The 22,857-nt window shown below is 29.1% G+C and overlaps 2 protein-coding genes across 2 annotated transcripts; one reads left to right on the top strand and one right to left on the bottom strand.

Moving 5' to 3' along the window:
- Window positions 1-2,361: 2,361 nt before the first annotated feature.
- On the top strand, window positions 2,362-4,891 carry LOC114419959 (probable enoyl-CoA hydratase 1, peroxisomal). The gene is made up of 3 exons (XM_028385787.1): window positions 2,362-2,941; window positions 3,483-3,765; window positions 4,593-4,891. The coding sequence occupies exons 1-3, from the start codon at window positions 2,490-2,492 to the stop codon at window positions 4,692-4,694; spliced, it is 837 nt and encodes a 278-aa protein (XP_028241588.1). The 5' UTR covers window positions 2,362-2,489; the 3' UTR covers window positions 4,695-4,891.
- Window positions 4,892-10,778: 5,887 nt separating this feature from the next.
- Window positions 10,779-11,812, bottom strand: LOC114420734 (probable ubiquitin-conjugating enzyme E2 24). Its single transcript, XM_028386549.1, has one exon. The coding sequence runs from the start codon at window positions 11,810-11,812 to the stop codon at window positions 10,838-10,840; it is 975 nt and encodes a 324-aa protein (XP_028242350.1). The 3' UTR covers window positions 10,779-10,837.
- Between the last annotated feature and the right edge of the window lie 11,045 nt (window positions 11,813-22,857).

The raw sequence follows: 22,857 nt of genomic DNA, 5'->3' as shown, positions 1-22,857 counted from the left end.
TTTGTTTGGGTAGGATATCTTTGCTCCTAGGGAATGACGATGTGTCTCAAACTTGATGCTGGGAGACAATGAAAACTTGAATAATATCAAACACAGAAAAATCATTAGCATTACCTTGAGAATAGTTTTGGCAGGCTAAATCCCAACACATCCAAATTTTGAATCAAATGTTACTTCATCATTTGAGTGTTTGTTTTTCTTCCCTTGCACATGTTAAATAATTAGTTTAATTTTATGTCAATTTACTTTTAATTTTTCATCTCTCAAATCTTTAAATCAATTCATCAATTGCTTGAAAAGTAGATAGACACAACTCTGAATACAAATAAAATTCATATGAATTCGACACAACAAGAACATGTAAAAAAAAGTCATCATCACAATAAGAAATTTTCTCTTTTTAGTTATTTAACCCATGCCTTAAGGGCATTGGTTAACATTTGTTTCATCTTAAAAGCCAACAAACTTACAATACATTATGATTGAATGATTTTATAAAAAAATTTATACTAGTATAAACTTTTTTCGAAAAAAAATAAAAAGTAATATTATATGTAGTAAAAAAATAAAAAATGTGAATATTATTGACATTGTTTGTGACTTTTTTTTTCTATTCTCTTATAAGTTTTGAGATAAATATTTGATCTTTTTTTAGTTGCTTAACTAACAACCAATATAATAAAGACACATGTTAACATGATTTTTTTAATAACTTTTAGTATTTTTTAAAATACTATCTCAACTAGCATTTTTTTAAAACATTAAATTTTAACTTTTAATTTTTTATATATATTCTCTTTTAGCCTCAAATATTTATTAAATTTTATTTTTAGTATTTTCTATTTTAAATAAAATTTTATTATTTTTATCCTTTATATAATTTTATATTTTTTAGTTAATCATTTTATCAAAATATTGATGTTCATTTTTATAGTCCATTAGATGCATATAAGTTTTACGATCTTATCTTGCAGCCTACATGCTAGATCTCTTTCCCAATTATCTTCAGAACCTGTGTCCTTCGTGCGTGGCCACTGGCCATTTCTAGCAACGGCATCATTTTTTTGTTCTTCTCCAATGTTTACTCTTCGATCCTATTACCTATCTACGAATCTATCGCCTCCGACGGCCCTTCGTTGACATTGAGGCAGGGAAAAGTCGTGGAGAAGAACGACACAGACGAAGAAGCCACTGATACTGAAAATGGTCGCGATTCTCGATGACAATCAAAACTCATACGCCACGCACAACTGAAATCCCCTTCTCACTTCGACTTCTCGCCGCACCTCGCCTTCGCCAACAGCATCGTCTCCTTCGACTCCACCTTCGCGTCGTCTCATGAGCGCGCCATGTGCCTCAACTTCTTGTAGATCAGTACGATCACCCCCACTGTCACTGTCCAGACCCAATTTTTCATCCAACTTCATTTTACCGGAAAATCTTCTATGTAGATTATTGTGTCTTTTCCCTTGCAATTGGGTGATATAAAAAGGATTTTTTTTTTCTAGTGTGTAGCAGTCCTTCTCTTAATGAAACCGAGAGGAATGAAACTGAGTAGTTTTGGATCTTTCGCGAGAAAGGAACTGATTAATTTCCCAATCTTTTCTTGATTTTTCCAATTATTCGCTTTATCTGCTCTAGTATCTAATTCTATTATATTGTAACACAGATATGAAATCCTAGGCTACGAAAACGCGAATAAAGCATGAAAAGTCAATTTTCCCCATTGACTATATACGGTGAACATCACAAACAACAACTATGATTTTGAATTGGTTTTATGATTTTAAGTTTGGTCTCATGTTTGAATCTTGACATGCTTACGACGACGGCAAAGCTTTAGGGGACGGTCGACTATGTGGTAAGAGATTTTGAGAACAAAGGGGAGAGGGAGGTTGATGCGGCTGTTTTAATCTCATTGTACAGTGTACACGGTGGTCTTTATTGTTGGTGATGAAGATGAGGATGTGGAGGTCGTAGCCGGGAGGATGGTACAAGAACGGAGTGGAAGGAAAGCTACGAAGAAGATGAGTAAAAAATCTGATACAGAGGGTGCACCGTATAACCATGTGCACAAAATTAATCCTATGATATATAAAAGTGATCCACAATAAATCCCTAACACAACTAGACTAGTCCACCTTAACTTTTTTGAATAAAATAGTTTAATCATCAATTAACTTTATCAAAAGACAACTTTTTATACTATATTTATGTACTGGACAAACTTAATTGATAAAAACAATCAACTACACATATACCCTAAACATTTATGAAAAGTAATTTAAGAAAAAAAATAAAAAAGAACGATAAAGAGTGGCCCGGGCCCATGATATGAGGCATCAAAGTTGGATATAGGATAATTACCTGACACGTCATTTCGTTGTCCGATAATCCCTTCGCGTCACGCACTTCAATTCAACACTCCATCCTCAGAAAACGACCCCTCCTCCGTCTCTTCTTAAGCCCATTTCTTGCTAATCAATCCAATGCTTATCTCTCGAAGCGTGCAAGATCGATTCGGGTCGAACATGGATGGGAAATCGCCGGAGAAACTAATACTGGTGAACCGCGAGCCAAACGGCGTCGCACTGGTGACGATTAACCGTCCCGGTTCCCTTAACTCGCTGACCCGGCCCATGATGGTGGACCTGGCCCAGGCTTTCAAGAGGCTCGACCGGGACGAGTTGGTGCGGGTCATTATATTAACCGGGTCGGGCCGGTCATTCTGTTCGGGCGTGGATCTCACGGCCGCTGAGGACGTGTTCAAGGGCGATGTGAAGGACCCGGAGAGCGATCCGGTGGTGCAAATGGAGCTCTGCCGCAAGCCAATTATCGGAGCCATCAGAGGATTCGCCGTCACTGCTGGCTTCGAAATTGCCCTCGCCTGTGACATCTTGGTTGCTGCCAAGGGATCTAAGTTCATGGATACTCATGCTAGGTTCATCAACTCTTAAATTATTTAATTATTAGGGTAATTAGGATAGACTCTGATATCAGTTTAGAGTTTGGTTTGGTTTGGCTCTAATACCAGTAGAATTAAGCTATAACTAACAAGATGAGAGTTTCTCTACTTATATACATTGTTTTGTCCATATCACCGGATCTCCTACATTATCTGACATACAATTTCCTGTTTTTATAGCGTGTTATTGTTGCAGATTTGGGATATTTCCTTTTTTCCCAAAAGATCAACGATCATTAACATAAACTTTGATAACCATTTTAGAATTTGGGTTTGTAGGATTAATTATTTGCAGGTTATATCCGAAACACCCAACAATAATTTAATTGTGAGGGTAATTAGGATAGACTCTAATATCGTTTCAGAGTTTGGTTTTGCTCTGATACCATTAGGATTAAGCTTACTCCTAAGATGAGAGTTGTTCCATTTATATACACTATTTTGACAATATCACAGGATCTCCAACATTTTTATTGGATAGATAATTTTCTGTTCTTATAGTGTGGTATCGATGCAGGTTTGGGATATTTCCTTCGTGGGGTTTGTCTCAGAAGCTTTCGCGCGTCATAGGGGCCAATAAAGCCCGCGAGGTATCTCTCTCAGCCACACCTTTGACTGCAGAGGTAGCTGAGAAGTTGGGTTTCGTGAACCATGTTGTTGAAGAGGGTGAATTGTTGAAGAAAAGCAGGGAAATTGCGGATGCCATTGTGAAAAATAACCAAGACTTGGTGTTGAGGTACAAGGCGGTCATCAATGATGGCCTCAAGCTGGATCTTGGCCATGCACTTTCCCTTGAAAAGGTGAGCATTGTGTAGAATTTCTGTGTCTATAATTACGTAACATGAATTGAATGAGACTGGTTGGTTTGGTTCTCTGGTCTAGGCCCACCATTACAACGATGTCTGCTCTGTCATAACATGCTGAATGGAGCTTAGAATAATGTTGGATGATAGGCTAAAAGAATAGAAAATAATGTACTTGGGATAGAAATTAAATTTATCAGCAGGTGTGTGGGGTGCAGCCATTAGTTACTGTTCCCTGTTGTTGATAGAAATGCAGAGAACATAAGAGCAAAACCTCAAAAGTCTGACATCTATACTCTGTGTATGTTTATACAATGCATAAACTTTATACCAGTAACATCATTAAAAATCTTCTTGTTAGAATTAGAAAAAAATAGTCTCAGTAAGATAAAATGTTGATCACATTAGCTCCCCTTATAATGTAGGAAATTTTGTTTGAGATCTTGAACAAGCATTTAATTGGCCAAATTTGCCTCTGGAAGTCTATCCTATGTCAAATTAGTTTGCAATCCTTGGGGTTAATTTGTCTTAACGAAATTCTATCAATGGACCTCAGACTACAGTGGAATTTTCGGCAACCCGAGATTAATATTCTGTACCTTTCTAATTATTGGAAACGAATAGAGAAAGGTCGTGTTAAACTGAAATTCTATCTGGCGATTGCTTTCTTTACTGTCTCTTTGCAACTATTTCTTTCCTTATTGTGTCTGTCACTCTGTATTATCTATTTCATTTCTGTCTTCTTTGTGATCTGTAATCCTTTCTTGGGTTGGACACTCCAAATCATCTTACGTACAAATTCTCTACCTGTGTATAAAATTTAGGAGAGGGCTCATAATTATTATAATGGAATGACGAAGGAGCAATTCAAGAAGATGCAGGAATTCATAGCTGGTCGAAGTTCCAAGAAACAGTCCAAATTGTAGGTTCTTTATTTTCGCCGATCTCTCGTGCTGTAAATGTGTATATGTTTGCTTCCCAAATTTGAGGTTTTACGAACACTATTCCATACAAAATCTGACAACCTTGGCTTTTAATAGTGAATTATATAAATGATAGCAGTTCCTCGTTGTCAGAATTCAAAATTAATGTTATGAATTATTTATGGTTTTTGTTGACTTAAGTATGTTTCTATTAACGCTTTTAAATATGGAAATTCTATTAGTCCCTTGGACTGTATGAACTTAGGGTGTATTTGGTTTAGAGGATTGAAATAGAAGTTTATTTTTGAATTAAAATAAAATGTAAAAGATGAGGGTCTCACGTGAAAAATATAATTTTTTTTCATATTTATCTTCTTCCTCCTCACCCAAATACAATCTTAGTTTGGTTTTTTTACTAAAAGGGGTATTTTTAAGCATAATTTTTCAATAGGAGGTAACTTTTAAAAAAATTATTCAAAAAGGGAGTAAGTTATAATAGGTGTTATGACTTTTGAGTTAGAAGTCGTAATATTTATTATGATTTTTGTTTTTATTGAAGTCGTAAAATTATTTAATATTTTAGTTAAAATTTATTTTTTACGATTTTGAAGTCATAAGTAATTTTTTTTTTGGTTTTACGAATTTAAAGTTGTAAAATCTTTTTTTTGTTTTATGATTTTGAAGTCGTAAACTTTTTTTTAATGTTTAAATTTTTTGTTTTTTTTCAAAGTTTATGATTTTTTTACGGTTTACTTTTTTTCTATTTTTTTTTTAAATTTTAAAAAAGAATATTTAAATGTAAAATAAATAATTTTAATTTTACTTATTAATAGTTTTTATTTAATATGGTGTATATTTTGATGGTTTTATTTTATATGTTATTAATTTATTTTAATATATGATCTTTCGAAACAACGACAGACATCAAATAGGCTAGCTACTACTCGAATATACATAATGAAATGGATGAATTAATTCTAAATAGACATAATAAATGCTTATTATATAGAAGTGAAAGACATAATTATACTAACTATCCATAAAACAAGTACATGACTAATATAGTTTTTACTTTTTATATTTTTCTTTCATTTGTATAGTGCATTTTATATTAAAATTATTAATAAGTAAAATTATTAATAACATATAAAATGAAACCATAAAAATATATATCATATTAAATAAAAACTATTAATAAGTAAAATTAAAATTATTTATTTTACATTTAAATAATTTTTTAAAATTAAAAAAAATTGTAAAAAAGTTTTAAACTTTGAAAAAAAAATTAAACATTTAAAAAAAACCAAAAAAAATAATTGAAGTCATAAAAAATAGAAGTGTTATGACTTCTAATTTAGAAGTCACTTACCCCTTTTTTGATATTTTTTTAAAAGTCACCGGAATTTATGCATAAAAATACTCCCTCCTTTCTTTTAGTAAAAAAGCCTCTTAGTTCAATCTTGAGTACATTACAGGCTGACTTAGGTCTGTAGGCCCAATACTTAATTCATAGGCCGATCTCAGGTTCAATTACGATTTATGAGCCGAATTCGAACTCTAGGTCGAGTACTTAGTTCTTGTGCCCAATTGTGATTTAGGATTGTTTTTAACTATTGACAAACTCTTAAAAACTTATTAAAATTCAAGTTAGAGAAAAGGAAAAGGTAGATTGAAAGATATTGATTGAGAGAGAAAGTTTTTCTGTAGAAGTACTATATAAAATACACTTTCAAATAAGAGGAGAGAAAATTAAAAATGTCAAATTAAAATAATGTGAAAAGTTAAAGTCTCATTTTCTAAATTGTGTATTTCTTTTTTTTTCTCGTTAGATTTAAATTTTGTATTTTAATTTATAATGTAGGAGTATATTTTTATATTAAATATATTTATATTTACGAGAATGATTAACAAATTAACTTCCAATATTTACATTCCCCAACATTAAATAACTAAAATTTTCAATTACTTTAATCTTGGTAAAATTTGTAGTAATCAATCAATTTATTTTTTAACAGGAATCATCAAAAAAATTATTTGATTTAATTAACTGTTTGCTAAATTACATTTTCTTGCATTAATTGTTTAACAAAATGACCAGAATTTAATATTCATAAAACTTGAATTAAAATATGTTGAATACTAACAATTGATTGTAATTTTCCAAATTTACAAATATTGCAAAATAGTTATCCATAATTAAGATGAAGCTTCAATTCAAATGTTTAACTTAATATGATCTTTAAAAGTTTTTCTATCAATATAACCCTTAAAAGGAATCCCAAAACACAATCATCAACTATAAGATACTTCACGTAACTTTTAATTTACAAGGTTTACATTTATTATTATTTAAGAATATATATATATATATATATATATATATATAACTTTAAATTTTAACATACACAATAAAATAAACAATTGACTTATTTGATGATGAATGCAAGTTTTTTTTTCGGTATCAATGGAAGTTAATAAAGATAAGTTTGTGTAATTTTGATAAATCATCAAGAAGCCCAGTGAAAAAAAAAAAAACTCATGAAAAAGCTACCATCTTATAATTATTGAGAATGACAAGAAGGGAAAGCTGGGGAAAATAGGATCTGTAAGCTGCACAAAAAAAATGTCTATTATGCTGAAGTTGAAATACAGTGAGGAATGTGCTAGCTATGCGTACAAAATTACTACTTTCATTTACTCCTACACATACGTTTTACCTTCTTTTTTCTTTTTGCAAAGAAAATCATCTCATTTCAATCATAACATGTGATAGGATACAATTTCAAATATGATGAAAAGTTTGGATGCTAGCTAGCATAAGATATTACTGTCCTAACTAATGTATGAACAACAACATTGGCTGATCTCCTATTAAAACTCACCAAAGAGTTTGGAATATTAATAAGTAAATTTCTACATTTTGATAGAATCACGTGAAAATCCGAAATTCCTGTAGCTTTTGAAGAAACACCATACACAACATTCTTGCAACCAGATTCAAAGATGAAGTTTGAGAGCCCAAGTTCATGGATTCAAATTATGAATTGCATAAGTCCCCATGCTTCTGCCTCGCTGGGTTCAGAAACCCCTTCCAATATCAACGTCCTTGCTGCTATGAAACTTCCCAGATCATTTAAGCTGATGAAATTCGTTAGACAGATACCCATGCCAATTTTTTACTGCTGATGAAAAACTGCTGCACTACGTTACATTTAAGCTGCCCCTCTTGAGGTTTTTGCCATAAACTCGAGATCTGGTGATGTGGGTTTTTGGAATGATAGTTGCTGAATTCGTTGGGATTCAATTCCAAATGTTGAGATTCAATCAATCAGTCTAATTTGATTCTAACAGATAATCATCAAACTTAACCACATGTTTATGTAATATTTGTTTTATGTTTGTTCAATGTGAAGTAGTGGTGATCTGAATCATCTGAAACCACGTCGAAGTGCCCGAATTCTTTTTCCATCTTGTTAAATATTTTAGATTATTTTTCCAATGGAATTGAAAGTGCATGGGGGAGAGAACTGGGTTTTTCAACTGTGATGAGTGTGTTTCTGATGCATATCAAACTCTTATAATAAGGTGTGATCTCAAGTTTTTCAAGCTTTTGAGGATTGGTGTTTGTCTCGAATGTCAAACTCTTTCAAGGTGTGATTTGTTGGAGAGCAAGCTGTTTATCAAACTAACCAACTACATGATAATATTTCAAAGATTCAGACCCCTGTGATAACAGAACTAGATATAAACACTAATTTTAATCTATATATGATCTATAAAAAAAGGGAATACCATCTGCTAGTTAGACATCTGAATATCTTATTAATTATGTACTATTTTTCAATGTTTATAAATTTAGAAAATTACAGTCAATTGTTAGTATTCAACACTTTTTCAAGTTTTATGAATATTAAACTTCTAACCATTTTCTTAAATAATATTTAATGCATTTTTAATTTATCAAACAATTAGTTCAATCAAATATTTTTTTTGTTGACTCACGTTAAAAAGAGAGAAAATTATAACAATATCCTCTAAGCTTTTATCAAATTACACGTAACTTTATCTTTTTTTATTTTCCAACATCAATCTCTTTTAATTTTAAAAATATTATACTAACATTCCTCTTAGATGTTTACATTAGTAGTCCTTTAATTAATGTTTTTAAAATCTTATACGACAGGTGAATGTAAAAATTAAAAAAATAGAAAGTATTTGTGTAATTACACAAAACTTGAGAAAGTGTCATTGGAATATTTTTTTAAATTTTTTTATGAGACATGTAATTTTTTTATGATTCCTGTTAAAAAAAATCAATTGATTGATTACTACAAATTTTACCAAAAAATAAGGTTACTGAAAATTTGGATTATTTAACTTATAAAAATGGAAATATGGGAAATATTGGAAGTTAACTTGATGATCATTTTAATAAAAAATTAATATAAAAATATACTTCTATATTATAATACACAATTTAGAGAATGAGTCTCTCACTTTTTTAATTGGATATTTTTAATATTCCCTCGTCTCCTATAGATTGAATGAATTCTCTACGTAAGATAATAGCTGGATAATCTTATTTGAATAAGCAGGATCACCGTATAAAATAAAATTCTTTATATTGAACACAACTGAATACTCAAGATTCAAATTCATAATCTCTAATTAAATTTAAAAAATCTCACGTCAACTATAATTAATCCACGTGCTCAGGCCTCAGTGGCTTTAATTTAATTTTATTGAACAATGTTTGCGTTAATTTTGGTACAAATTTAAGTAACTTAGCAATTAATAAACGAAATGACGTCTGTTGAGATGTTTTTTCAACTTTTTGATAAACGAGTTTCTAATGTCTACCAAACTCTTTTATCAGTCGGTTGCAGGAGCTTGTAAGGTGTGAGAAGTATTTCATTTCCATTCTCTAATGCCTAAGCCCATGATCTATAATTGCACGATAAAAAAAAACATTTCATCCACATCTGAATGAATCCTTAATTAATAATGAGAAAAAATCAAACAAAATCAATAAAGAAATTAAGCCTTTAATTTAGGTAAAATTAATAGGAATCTAACATAAATAGGTAGAGAAATCATTAAATATTCGGATAAGAATTATAATACAGATACACAAATAAGTAGACAACTGAGGCGAATTCATTTCAATTTAATTCGTCATCTCAAGTTTAAGATTTGAATATGAATTTGCTTTAATATAAAAAACTCTTAAAAAATATAAAAGGTGGCAAGAGATTCTTAATATGAAGATAATTCCAAAAGTTCAAATTTTGAATATAAGACTAAAATTTAACAAAAAAATATATTAATTCATACAATAATATAGCGGTGAAATAGTTTATTAAGATGATATTTGCAATGTATATTTCAGTAAATTAACGTCAGAAACATTTTTCATATATATATTTTTTAATATTGATGGATGTGTAGGTGTGTGTTGAGACATATTTAAGGCTAATTCTATGTGAGAGTGAGATGAGTAATAAATTTGAACCACCAACTCTCCTTAATGAAAACATACATTTTAAAGAAACAATTTAATAATTACAAAATATGTTTGTTTTTTTCATCGTTATTCTCTCTTGTTTATAAATATTAGAAGTTATTCGTGTATATCATGTGATTGATTAAGATTTAATATCATGTAACAACTTTTAAATATTGTGCCTTTAAATATTTCACAAATAACTACCTTAAACTCTTTTGATAAAACTATACAGCGATTACAATTCGTTCTTTTATCATCAACGTATATAAGTATATGTTGTAACAATAAAATCTTTGAAGTCGGTTCCTAATATCTTGGTTGTGGAATGGGTTGTGTTTTGTTTGTTAAGCAGTTTGTTTTTCTAACTAATCACACCTTAGAAGAGTTTGATAGGCATTAATTAAAAACACACTCATGAGGAAGTTATGAAAACCTACAATCACACGTTACATGCTCCCTGGAGTAGAGGGCTAGTTCTCACTTCTCTGTCCTCCATTGAAGTTTCAACTCGATCCATTGAACTAGCCAACAGAGGCTAAATCACACAGTTCCATTAATAAACTATATCATAAAAAACAATAAAAAGAACCAATATATAAAATATATAAGAAAAAAGAAAAGAGAAGCCATAGGTTTATTTTTAAGCACTTTCAAGACGACTTTGTTGTCCTTTGTTTTTCTTCAATCCGAAAGCCTTTTTGATCTTTTCCATGACCTTCTTGAAGATTCCACCGCTTTTGTTTTCGGAATGCTTACTCTCGAGCTCCAAATGTTCGACGAAACCCTCCAAAGAAGCTCCATTCTGTCGAAATGCTTGAAGAAGCCGAGGGTAAAACGCTATCATCTGCTTTTTAAAACTCCGTGAAACATGTAGCTTTGACGAAGAAGAAGACAGACGCAAGTCAAAAGAGTAATGGCCAACCCTCGCGCGCCCATTCGTGTAGTCGCTGCATGCCGAGAGAATCCGAAACGCGCGCTGGCGAAAATGGGCACTGACAAATGCTTCAAAGTTGAAGGGAGGCCTCCGAAGCAGATGAAGGGAGGTGCTGCAAGTAATAAGAAAGACGTTCTCGTTGTAGGCACGTGACCTCCACTCGGAGGACGCAATACTAGCCAGTCCAGGCTCGTTATAATATGGCTTCTTGTTGAGAACCAGTGCTTGGATAGAGAGCAACACTTGGAGCATCGTGGACCCAGATGGGTCCCACTTCTCACTCTTTCTCCCTGTCCACGTGTTCAGAAGGCTCAAGCACACTCTTCCGCTGGAGTAGAGATTTGGGTTGTGTCTGTAGCCGAACGAGTGGTAATGCAGCTTTGGGGGATTTTTCGGGTAATCGGAGGGGAACCCTATGTCGAAGAAGAACAGACCATCGTGGTACGGTGTGCCGGCGGCACCTACGATCACGGCTCTCATTAGATCAATGCGTCGTTCGTAGACCCGCACGTATATGGATTCCGGTAAGTTCTGCTCCAGGATTTTCCACTCTTTCATGATGGTGCGGTACACTTCACTCTTAAAATCTGTGAAGCATTTTCCTTTATTTGAACCCAGAAAGTGGTGATCTGCATCATCTGAAACCACATCAAAGTGCACGAACCCGTTCGTATTTTCCATGTTGTTAAATTCTTGAGATGGCTATGCAATCAATTCAATTGAATTGAAAGGCCAACGCTGAGAAAGAACCAAGTTTTTTCGACGTTTTGATATTTGAGGATTCTAATGCCTCACTCGTAAAGTGTGATACTTGTACGTCCTATATCATATATATATTATTTGATAAAGTGGTTTACATTATCGCATCATATCATTCATTTAATCAAATTTAATAAAATATTATATAATTAATTTTTAAATTAATTAACTATAATTAAATATTATCTAATAATTTGATATTTATTTAATAAGATAATATAATCTAATTATTTCTAATAAATTAGTTTCATAATTATCTTTTATTTAATATTAGAATAAATCTATCCTTTATCAAAATTAAAATAAATATATCTAATCAAATATTTGGTATCATACCTTCAATTATCATTCTTTTGGAATATTTAATATCAAATTATATATAATTATATTAAAATAAATATGAGATATACTTGTTTTAATTTTGATAAAACATATATTTATTTTAATATTAGATGAAATATAATTACGAGATTAATTTATTAGATATAATTAGATTATATTTTCTTTATAAATTATTATAGATATGTGAATAAGTTCTCTATTAATTTTTCATAAATATTATTAGTGTGTTTGATTAACCATTTTGTGCCGCTAAAATAAACATTCACTCATTTTATGATGGAAAACGTAGCGGCAACCTACATTAGTATATCATTCAGTTGCATGTTTGTTTATGTTAGAGACATATTTTTTTTTAAAAAATAAAAGTGAAGCAAACAATAGTACTATTTGTCATGATTTTTATTTAGTTTTTACCACTAGAAAATAAGTTTTTAATAATGTTTATTCAATATTTTTAACATCCATTATTAACCGATTGAAATTATCAACTTTACAATAATCAACATTCATATCGATCTTTAAAAAATTGATGTTGTTTTGCCAAAAAATAATATTAATTTTTATAAAAACTAGTGTTTTTTTTATTAAAATAACTTTGATTTTTCTAAAAATCAATTTTCACAATAACATAGTTTTTTTTTTCCAAAAAAACTTATGTTGTTTTTTGGTTTTTTTAAATATCTTATCTATTTTTTAATTACCAACCTATAATTATTCATATCACAGTTTATTTTATCGTTCAGTTATAAAAAGTTATTCATAACTGCATGTGTCTTCATTATTGATTCAACTGAATCCATATATGGTGGGGTGCATCTACTGCCATGTGCCCCTTTCTCGCGATCTAGTCTCATTCATTTTCATACATAAACCGCTTTACTAGGATCACAAACAGACATGGTAACAATTAACGAACCAGTTTTCTCATTCTCATCTCACCCTCTGCTTAATCTCAACATGGCAAACACCAAACACATCGAACGCTTCGACGTTGTTCAGGACGATTCCGACCACTACTTTCTATTACCAGCTGGTCCCAATCCATATTGCTTCACCAAAGCAAGGAGCGACGTGCACAAGAGGATCATGAAGCAGTGGAGAATCCTGGCCAACAACAACCTTCCTGAATCCATCTACGAGAACCGCATCGATTTGCGCCGAGGGCAGTGATCGTAGGCGCCGCGGGCAGTCCCTACCACGATGGACTCTTCTTTTTCAACGTCGCATTCCCTCACGATTACCCTACCCACACTCCAGAGAGGTCCATTACCGCTCCTACGGGTTCTCCATCATCCCTAACCTATACAACAACGGCCACGTGTGCTCAACTCATCAACACGTGGGTGCGGGTTCTCCATCATCCCTAACCTATACAACAACGGCCACGTGTGCTCAACTCATCAACACGTGGGTGCGGTGCTTTAATTTTTCGCAGACTGATGCGGAACGCTACTTGAAGATGGAAACGAGTAATGTGTTGTCCAAAAAAATGGGGCATGTTACTAACAGAAAGTACAGGGTTATTGTGAGCAAGGTGATTGGGAAGATAAGGAAGCTTTATACTTCAAAGTTGAAGGCTGATGGAAAAAATTGATACCACCATGTTATCCGAGAGGATTAGAGGAAGTTTGGTACTCACGAAAGCGTAGTATCTCCAGGGTAACAGAAGTTGAATGGAGATCAAAGTAAGAACCCAATTATTAGTCTTGGATTAAAATCAAAGGGTAATAATTTGAACACCCCGTATATTATAAATATGGGTATAAATGAGCCAAAACGAGTTCAGCACTAGAAATTTGAATTTGAATTAAGAAAAAAAAAATAAGTGATTCAAACTTGACTTATTTGACTTATTTATTTAAATGAACGTAATTAAAAGTTTGGGTTTGATTTGTATACAAAAATAAAGTTTGAGATTTTCTTATTTAACTCATTTATAACTTAATTATATTTTTAATTTGTGAACTTTTTTTAAAATTATTTTTTAAGTTTATCAATTTAATGCTTAAGAAAATAGTTTAATACTAAGTAATAATTTTCAAATAAAAATATTTCTTAAACATGTGATACTATATATATTGTAGAGTCTATATATGTAATTCTACTTTATATATATATATACGAGCTAATGATGTCAATTGCCAAGCTTGTAAATAGTTGAGTCTAATAAGTTTGAGTTTCTTTATTTAATTAAATAAACAAGTTTAATTGAGTATTTAATTATTCAACTCAAATACTTCATAAATAGTTTGGTTCATTTATATCCATTATTACAAACATATTTCACAAATAGTATATTTATAAAAAAAACTAAAAAATTTACTTACAGAATAAGCATGCTATAAGGGAACATTTACACCAAGTAATTAGGGGTGACTCATGAACTTGAGAAGTTTAAAGCAAATTTAACAATGATATCTTTTATTTACTCATAAAATAGTTTATTAAAATTATCATTATTTTATTTAAAATTAATTTTTTGGACTTTTTGTGATGTAAAATTATTAATTAAATTACTGTAATTAATTTTTCAGGCTTAGGAATTTTTGGACAAGATGTAGCTTTTTGTGATTTTTCAAGATTTCTGAACTTTTGTGATCTTTTTTTTCTCCTAAAATCCTTCTTTGGGCTGCTTGGACCTTAAGTCAGTTGTGAAAATAATGATCCACAAATATTCATTTATTTTAAATATTTCACCAATAGTTCTCTCATTTTTGTTTATCTCTCTTCCTATTACATATAAATCCTATCATACATATATTTTTTTCTCTCTCCCTAAGTGTCTCATAGCACAATGAGTGTTCACTTAATATTTTTCTTTTACACCTTTTAAAATAATAAAGGACTAGATTGTAACCTAAAATGAAGATAAGGAATCATTTTGCATATTTTAAAAAATAAAAGATCAAATTGCAACTTAAAATAAAGATAAGGGACCAACAAAATAATTTGGCCAAGAAATAAAGCAAATAAAGTGAAGCAAGGGTGCGTCAATAACATTAATAATAAAAATGGGGATGCGAATAAAAAATTCCCTAGTCCCCTTGCTATGATTTGAGAAGCCCAATGAAATTCAAGTACCGTCCTCAATAAATTGGGATCTCAATCAGCGGAAAATAAAATAGAAACCAGGAATAAGAAGAAAAAAAATGTTCTTGATTTTTATTATAGCTACTTTAAATTTTTACTTAAACCGATTTTCTAATTGGTTAAAGCTTTGAAAAAATTACATTAACTGAACGTGAAAATTTAACCTCATAATTACGCGGTTAAGATTTTTTTTCACCCTTATATTCAGAACAGCCCTATATATAAATCCCCGTAGAATATCCTATATAAAAGTACAAACCCTTTTCTTGAGAGAAGGTATAATCCTTTTCCAAAATCAAAGTGCATTTAGATGAATTTTCCCTTTTAATTTTCACCCTAGTTAGCTTTTTAACATATCGAGCAAATTGGTTAAAAGGGACCAAGACCAACGATAATCTGAGCATATTATTGTGTTTGGTGGAAAAAAAAAAGAAATATGTAAAAAATATAATGAATGAAAATAGGAAAGGGAAAATTAGAGTGAATAACAATAAATTATGACAATTTTCATGTTCTCTTTTATTTTCTCTCCCTTTTTTATTTCTTTTATATTTCAATATGCTACCAAAGAAAGGGAAAATTTTCATGTTTTTAAAGTATTCCAACATGTGAGTCTGGGTTTTTTGTGTAACTAGCTTGGTACCCCGTCCTTTACACGACATTAAATTCATTTTTTATAAGTAATTTTTTATATTATGTCAATAAATATTTAAAAATATTTGTATGTATACACATGTTCCAAAAAATTATTATTATGAGAGGTGTTATCCTCAATAGAATCTTCTTTATTTTAGTGATATTTTGCATGCTTCATTTTAACTTTCTTTTTATAAAAAAATTGATTTAGTTTTTTTTTTAAACCGCATTTTTGGTAGGATGCATCTAGTGACTTTGTAAATAACTAATTTTTGTCAAAAAGTGACATTTATCCACCCAACAAAACCTTCGTCAAAGATAACATTATAATTAATCATAATTTAACAAAAAATTAATGTGTTGAAGTTAAAATTAAATCATTTAATTAATATTTAAGTTTGATACAGATCAGAAGTTATATTATTGGTTAAACTTTACTTAACTCATAAACTAGATTAATGATAATCTATTTCTTCTAATAAATTGGAGGATTAAGAAAAAAAACTTTATAATTATTTTATACAATGTTATAAAAAAACACAAATCAAGACCTAAAGAAAGTCAAGAAAGCCAAAAAATAATAAAATGATAAAATTTGTAATCAAATAAGAAATGAGAACAAAGAGAAACAAAATATGTTAAAAAAAAATAAAAAGATACGATAATACAAAATTCTCATCCACTCACACACATATAGATATAAATATAAATATTATTTAATATAAAATATATTGAATATATATTTTTGAATCAACCCGTTAAAAATTAATATAATATTTAATGGAATTATTAAAAGAATGATAAATAAAATCTTTAATAACTAATTTGTTTGAATAAATCAAAATATATATATATACTAACTATATATCATATAATTAATTTAAGATCTAATAGAATGATTAATTAAATCAATTTAATATAATAAAATAAATATAAAATTTGTATGAATTAATTGAATTGTTTGGATGAAATAAATATGAGTTATGCGTAATATTCTATAGCCACCGAACATGATCATGAATGCGTAACAAGTGGGGACTTGGCTTCCAATATCTTCCATTTCTTGTGCTTCAGTGCTTCTCTCCACGACATCAACATTGATGATGGCATTGTTTCTGAAATTTCAGTTAGCTAGAAATTAATCTAGCTCCCGTGAAGAAACATTTCCAACCTAAGCATATTACTATGCCTATATATGTTTTGCAAGCATTTTCCTTCTGTTTGTAACATTTATAATACAGCATGTAATCAAACTGACCCCATATATATATAGTGATCATATATAATATTCCTAGCTTGTACTTGAGTTCCAATTCTAATGGAGGCTTATTCAGGTTTAGACTGTTGTTATTCTTTAGACTTGCTATAGTGCTTGTGGATGGACAATATATTAATTAAAGCAAATTTGGTTTTAAAACGCTTAATTATATTTGTATTTAATTTTTAAAATTTGGTGGATTATCATTATATTGTATTTTAATTAAATTTAAAATATTTAGTACATTTTTAATTTTAACAATTTATTTTACGTACTAAGATGTTAGTTGGCATATGGGGTGTTTGGTTCGTGGTGGAAATATGAAAAAGCTGTCACGATCTAACGTGGCTTTCAATTCACCGTGAATATGAAGTTTTGCACACGATCACTTTCTAATGTCCCGCTTAAACATAGTTGTTAGCTTCTATAGGGGCTTCGATCTAGTTGGGCCTTTTGCCCTTCGTATGCACACACTAAAAAAAAAAATTAACGAATTTTCAATGTAATAAAAAAAATTCTATTACCAATTTAACGAATTATTTTTTCTAACCTAGTGTATAAAATGTAAAATTTAGTTTTTAATATTTATGGTTGACTGAGTTATGAGTTATATTCAATAAGCTATAATTTAAAAGAAGTAATACGATTCACATAAAAAAATTTAATAAAAAAATGTGTTAATATATAAAATAAAAAGGTGTTAAATAACGTCTTGCTATAACATATTTTAAAAATAAACTTACTATAAATAGATATTATCTATATCAATTGGCAATACATCTAATTGATAGTTTCAATCCAATTGCATTATCCCGTATATTTTTCAGGTTTCTTTTTTTTACAAAACATAGACTTTTTATACGTTAAATGATATAACTTTTTTATATATTTTACAAAACTTCTTAACTCTTAATACTTTATAAAAAAACATATTAAATAAAAAATTAAATGTATTAAATGCCTTAGAAACATAAAAAAAATGTAATACTTAGCATACAAAATAAGGAAGAAAATTAATATAGAAATAGATAAAATTGTATTTTTATCCCCTAGTTATTTTTAATTTTGATTTTAGTTTCCTTTTAAATTTATTCATGAATTTAATTCAATTTGAACGTTGATTATCACACAGAAATTTTCACTTACACGTGTTACGTTCTGGTTTAACGATAAACATAAACATGTTAGAATTGACTCTTGAGTATACTTTTTGATGTCGCGTGACATGTGTCAATTAACGTTTCTTTGTGGATAACTTATACTAAAAGATTAAATTCATAAATAAATTTAAAGAGAGATTAAAATTAAAATTGAAAATCACTAAAGGACAAAAATATAATTTTGCACAAGATTTAAAATTGTTTTTGCATGGGCGGATAAAAGGTGATTATATTCTATGCATTGTCCTGCGTTCCCTGACACCGTAACAGGCCGAGGAAAGCGAAATGCCGAAATCCCATGTAGAATCCGTAGTTCAAAATGTTCAAATGAAAGACAAAATTTTGATGTAGAATTTAATTTCATTTAACACATAATTACATTAAACAGAATGATAACCCCAAGTCAATTTACGTCTAATCCTTGTTTAGTTGTTCGCATAAAACTTATATTCTTGATAGAGGGACAAGGGTAAGTGCGTCTTTGTCCCTTTTTTTTGTTTGGATGATTAATAACCGGTCATTATCCCATAATATGTCGATTACCTTATACTATGAGTCTAGGACTATAAAAGAAATCATAATTTTTGCCTCGATTAAATTTAAAGGACACCTGGTAATTAATTAAAACAGAAAAGGAAGAAGAAAAAAGGGCTTGAGATATGTATATTAGGTATCCCTTATTCCAATAGAGTTGCTGACATAATCCGGCTATGAGTTAGTTATCTATATTTATATTATTTTTTCATCTGCAGAAATCAACTTTAAGTATTAAAGAATTTATAATAATTAATGTATACTATTCAATAAAAGGAACTAATTAAACTTTTTTGATATATTAATTAATTGTTTGATATTAGTTGAATAGTTGTATTTAATTATGCCTAGCGCTATTAGCTACTGCTATAAATTCAATCCATTTGTGTATTCAATTTCACTCAGTTTAATTTCAAATATATTTTGAGTTTTTTCTATCAAAATGTTTCTCACATGGACAAATAGATAAGTTCTTTTGCTTGTGAGCTTCTTGCACTTGCCCACTTAATTTTCTCTCACTCTGTATATCTCTCATGCATTTTATGTACATCATTTGTTTTCCATAGTTAAATGTTATCTTCGGAAGCTAGGGAGAGAGAAAATAATTAACATCTATTTCTCAATTCTTGTTACTATACGATCATAGTATTAATAGAATACTCACTTTCACGAAGAATTTGTGCATCATTTCTCATTTACTAGCTAGTACAAAAAATATTTCTAATATTATAAATTTATATGGTTACTAGAAAAATAATGTAGTGTATGAGTGGTAAATGTGGTTATGTAATGTTGTAAGTTTTGATGATACTAAAAGCAAATGACATGACAGAAAGACAAAAACAAACTAACATGAAGAATCTTTTACACAAATAAGTCCAACAATGAGAAGATTTGAGACTTAAATTAAATTATTAAAAGGTTTTTTCAATAAGCATATTTAGTCAATTGATTAAATTAAATAAAGTCTTTAAGTTTCTTTTAAAAGCGTTAATTTTGTTTTTCAAGTTCTGGAATCAATGTAATCAATTATCACATCATGTAATCGATTACCATAAATTTAAAATTTAAAATTTAAAATCATAAATTTAAAATTGTACCTTAAAGTGTGTTTTGAAGAGTTACATCTTTTGAAAATGATTCCTACAATAGTTTACAAAATTTTTGCCTATAACTATTTATCATTTTAATTTAAAATATGATGCTTTTTTTTAAAGATCTTGTTAATAATTATGATATTATTGAGAAATCTTCTAGTACTTCAATTTGTAACATTTTCTCTAAATTCAGAAGTGAATTCTTATATTCTTTGTCTAAACTTTTTAAAAAGGTGAGGCAAACCTTATAAGAATAAGAGTGTGATATATCTTGATCCTTGAGAAACTCAAACATAAAGGGTGATGGATCCCAATATGTAAATAAAAATACTTTGTTACAGTGAAGAATTTGAAAGATAATGAAATCTTCAAGTGGGTTACCTAGGGATCGGACACATGCACAAGAACTCAGAGAATCACTATAAAAATGAATTATAGAGATTTTAATTGTTGGTTTTTTCTCTCTTTTTAATCAAGATTTTTATATATTGTTATATTTATCATATAAAAAAAATTAGAGTGTATTAACAAACAAAAAATTTATTAACTCAGTTCTCTCTCGAGTTCATCGAGAACACTTTGACGGCAATAACATTTTTTAAATATTGGGACAAACATTATACTTCAATTATGACTATAATATAAAAAAAACTGGAATGATTATATTAAGAATCAATGTAAAAAGTAATTTCTAAATTAGTTTTTTATCAATCAATCTAAAATGTGGATGCCTTCAAAATTTTCTAAATCCCTGACAAAACTTTATAGATCATGCACATAGAGGTATATGCAAAATATACTATAGATTGATTCTTCGTATAATCAATTTAAAATGTTAACGTCTTTTTCATATCTTGAAACTTCTGACAATAATTTCAAAGTAGGTTATATTAAAAATTGATATCTACATCAATTCTTATATACTCGTTTAGAAAACTCATTATAAGTTTTTAAGTTGTAGTAATGTGTTAATATTTTCACTCTCGCTCTATTTTTCAAACTCTTCTAATATATGTATGACTTCAATCCGTACTTCCTTATTATGTAAATATTGTTTTTATTTTCTAAATGTGTGTTTCTTTGTCAATATATGTATTCATCTTTTATTTAAGCTCTAGCCTTGTGTTCACTCCTTTATGAGGTAATAATGTTCTTCATCTCTCTCTTGTTACTTCTTCTTCTTTTGAATGATTCTTGCATACGTTTTCAAATGAAACCTCTAAGTCTAAAGACAATTCTTTAACAGTATGTTTGGATGGAGAAAGGAGAAATTTAAAATTATGAGAAATTTTAAATTCTAAGAATTTCAAATACTTCAATTGAAATTCTTTTATTTTTAAAATTTTGTGTTTGGATAAAAAAATTAAAATTATGAGGATGAAAAAAATGAATGAAAAAAAAGAGAAGATATGGTTGGTGTGCTAGTTATAGTGTTCCTCTATGTTCACACCCGATCGATATTTTAAGAGCTCAAACGGTGTTTCTTGAAGAAGACTGTAAGAACATAATTTCAATTTCTAACCTTTTAGAAGGAAATTGAAATTCCAAAATTTAGTTATTTAAAATTCTGTTTTAAAATTCTAAAATTTTAAATTCTTCATAAAAAACATCCAAACAATGAATTCTAAAGTATAGAAATTCAAATTCTCTGATAAATTACTTTACTCAGTTAAAATTTTCTATCCAAACACACTCTAAAGGAACTAAATAGATTATACTTGTAGATACCAACACAAAGGTAAGCAGTCTTGTGGGACAGTTTACTTGAAATGATTTGTCATACCAAACATTGTTAGTCTTCATATTATACTTAAATTATCAATCTTATACTCTTTTTTGTTGCCATCAAAACTAAATGCTAGATCATCTGAGACTTAATAAAACAATTATTTCCACAAACAACAACAAAAAGACCACAAATATTTTCTCTATCTCTCTTTTCTTTTTATTACATGGATCACATACGAAAATTTGCCTATATATTTTAGGATGGAGATATTATAATATTAGTTTCTCAATTCAATTAATGAACGAGGATATTAATTTTCTATTTTCTATTCAGCAACACTTGTAAGTGTTGAAAAAAGGTGGGATGTGCCTCCTTTTGTAGGCAAAATAAACCTTAAAAAATAGTAATGAAAAAACAAAAAATATAAATACAAGAAAAAAAGAACCACAAATAAAAGTTTGAGTATTCGCATAGTTTCAAAAAGGCAAAAAAAAGTAATATATATTTTCAATTTGATTTTATTACAAAACTAGTTTAACTTGTTTTGATTTTGTTTATTAAACAGTAATGTGTATTTTAAGTTAAATGTTATCATTACTATATTCGTAATATCGTAAAATTATTACAAAATTACTGCAAATTACTTCTTCGGGCCTCTTTTATAACAAAAAAAACTTATTGTATTTTAGTGTTAAATATAAGTAAATTATAATTTTTTTTTGTCTTATTTAATGAAATTATATTTAAAATATCTTTCATTTAATAAGTGATTTATGTTTGAAATCAAATTTTAAAGGATAATTTAGAAGAAAAAAATATTTTTTTTACATGGAATTGAAAAAATTTCATAAATTAATTTCCTTAATAAGTATGTAATTATTTTTTTCACATAAAAAAGACCATACAAAAATTAACACCATAACAACAAAAAAAATAAGAATCACCTGAGAAAAAAAGAACACTCAAAGTGTATCATTTTTTTCACATAATAATTTATTTCAAAATTACTTAACATTAAATTGAAAAAGTAGTCAGATAAATATATCAAATTAAGACTAAGAAAATATAAAGAAAAAGATGTATTTAATTCATAAATCAAAATAAGATGCTGAAAGCATGCT

This window comes from Glycine soja, chromosome 7 (genome assembly GCF_004193775.1).
Source record: "Glycine soja cultivar W05 chromosome 7, ASM419377v2, whole genome shotgun sequence".
NCBI classification, from domain to species: Eukaryota; Viridiplantae; Streptophyta; class Magnoliopsida; order Fabales; family Fabaceae; genus Glycine; species Glycine soja.
This window is presented reverse-complemented; position numbering and strand designations above follow the sequence as displayed.